Below are 1,554 nucleotides of genomic sequence, written 5' to 3'. Positions count from 1 at the left end.
CAAAGACTAACATCGCAGACGCGTCATTCATAATCAACCACTACGGGAATTCTCTCAGAGACAAATCATAAAAATTATTTAGTAAAGCACTACCAGAGTCAGAAGCTGTGCAATTACACGATGGTTTGCTTAGCGTGTAACAACAGAACAAGTCGAGCAGAGGTCATAGAATGTGCTACCTGTAAGGGATGCTATCACTATAAGTGTCTAAATATGACGGTCACCACTTATACCGCCAGTAAACGTAACTGGGTTTGCCCTTCTTGTTCCGTGACGAAGAAACGTGTTAAAGGTGATGAAACACCAATCCGTGGGCAATTAGAACAGCTCCCAGTCGAGCCAGATGTGTCTTGTGATGATTTGGGTTCTGATTGTGTCGCAACTAATGCGGCTGGTGGTTCGAAGGGTTCGTCGACTACAGATATTGCTAACGTCTTACAAGAACTACGAGCATTTAGAAACGACTTTGTAGGCATGAGATCTGATATCCGCAGCATCACGAACAGTATTCAGCAAATTAATACAAGATTTGGCGAAATAGAATCTCGTTTAAGCGACATTGAGGATAGACTGATAGAGAATGAAAAGAAAACTGCAGTGATTCCTAAATTAAAGCAAGACTTAGATTTAGCTAAGAGCACTATATCGGTACTGGAAAATGAGTTGCAACAACGGGATCAATTAGCCAGGATGAATAACATCGAGATATCGGGGATACCCATTACTGCTGGTGAGAACCTCTTCACACTGTTACGGGGCATTAGTAATAAGGTTGGATACTCATTAGACGATCGTGACATCGATAGTGTCATGCGTGTGCGAAGATTCGAATCGAGCAATATGTCTAGTGAATCAAGCACACCGCGCCCGCCTGCCATCATTGTGAAATTTACTCGGAGGCTGTGTAAGGACACATTCCTAGCAGCCGTGCGTTCGCGACGCGGCCTAACTACTGCTGATGTTGACCTCCCGGGTCCCTCGCTCAATGTGTACGTATCGGATCACCTCACTCCTCAAAATAAACAGTTGTTAAAGCGTGTCAGACAGCTCAAAACTGACCTGGATTATTCTTATATATGGATTAGAGACTGCAAGATACTGATGCGCAAAAACGAAAGGTCAAAGGTCGTCGTCATCAAGAATGACACCGACCTTTCTAAGTTGAAATGACTTTTATTCCATATTTTTGTAGTTTTTAGCACTAATCAGGCTCATGTATATTTACTTTTTGATGTTGATCGCTCTTTTGTTTATATTACTGTTTTGTGTCTATACTTCACATTTTGTTTTTCTGCTTTTGGTTACATGGCAACTCTTAACTATGTACATTGCTCTCAACTTATAAAATGTTTATATTTAATGATGCTACTATATAATTGCTTGCAATGAGGTATGCATGAAATTCCATATTATAATATTATCAATTCCAATTTAATTTTATTAAATAATCAAATGGTGAAAAATAAATGTTTATTTATATTAATTGATTTTAATGGATCATAAACTTATGTTAGGTTATTATCAGAATGTAAGGGGTTTACGTACAAAAACACA

General features: G+C 39.0%; 1 protein-coding gene across 1 annotated transcript; it reads left to right on the top strand.

Annotated features, from left to right (window-relative positions):
* The first annotated feature begins 213 nt into the window (after positions 1-213).
* Positions 214-1,170, top strand: LOC113227381. Its single transcript, XM_026460276.1, has one exon. It carries the CDS (start codon positions 214-216, stop codon positions 1,168-1,170), a length of 957 nt encoding a protein of 318 aa, XP_026316061.1.
* Positions 1,171-1,554: the final 384 nt, after the last annotated feature.

This window comes from Hyposmocoma kahamanoa, unplaced genomic scaffold (assembly GCF_003589595.1).
Source record: "Hyposmocoma kahamanoa isolate Upper Pololo Valley unplaced genomic scaffold, ASM358959v1 210, whole genome shotgun sequence".
Classification (NCBI taxonomy): domain Eukaryota; kingdom Metazoa; phylum Arthropoda; class Insecta; order Lepidoptera; family Cosmopterigidae; genus Hyposmocoma; species Hyposmocoma kahamanoa.
This window is presented reverse-complemented; position numbering and strand designations above follow the sequence as displayed.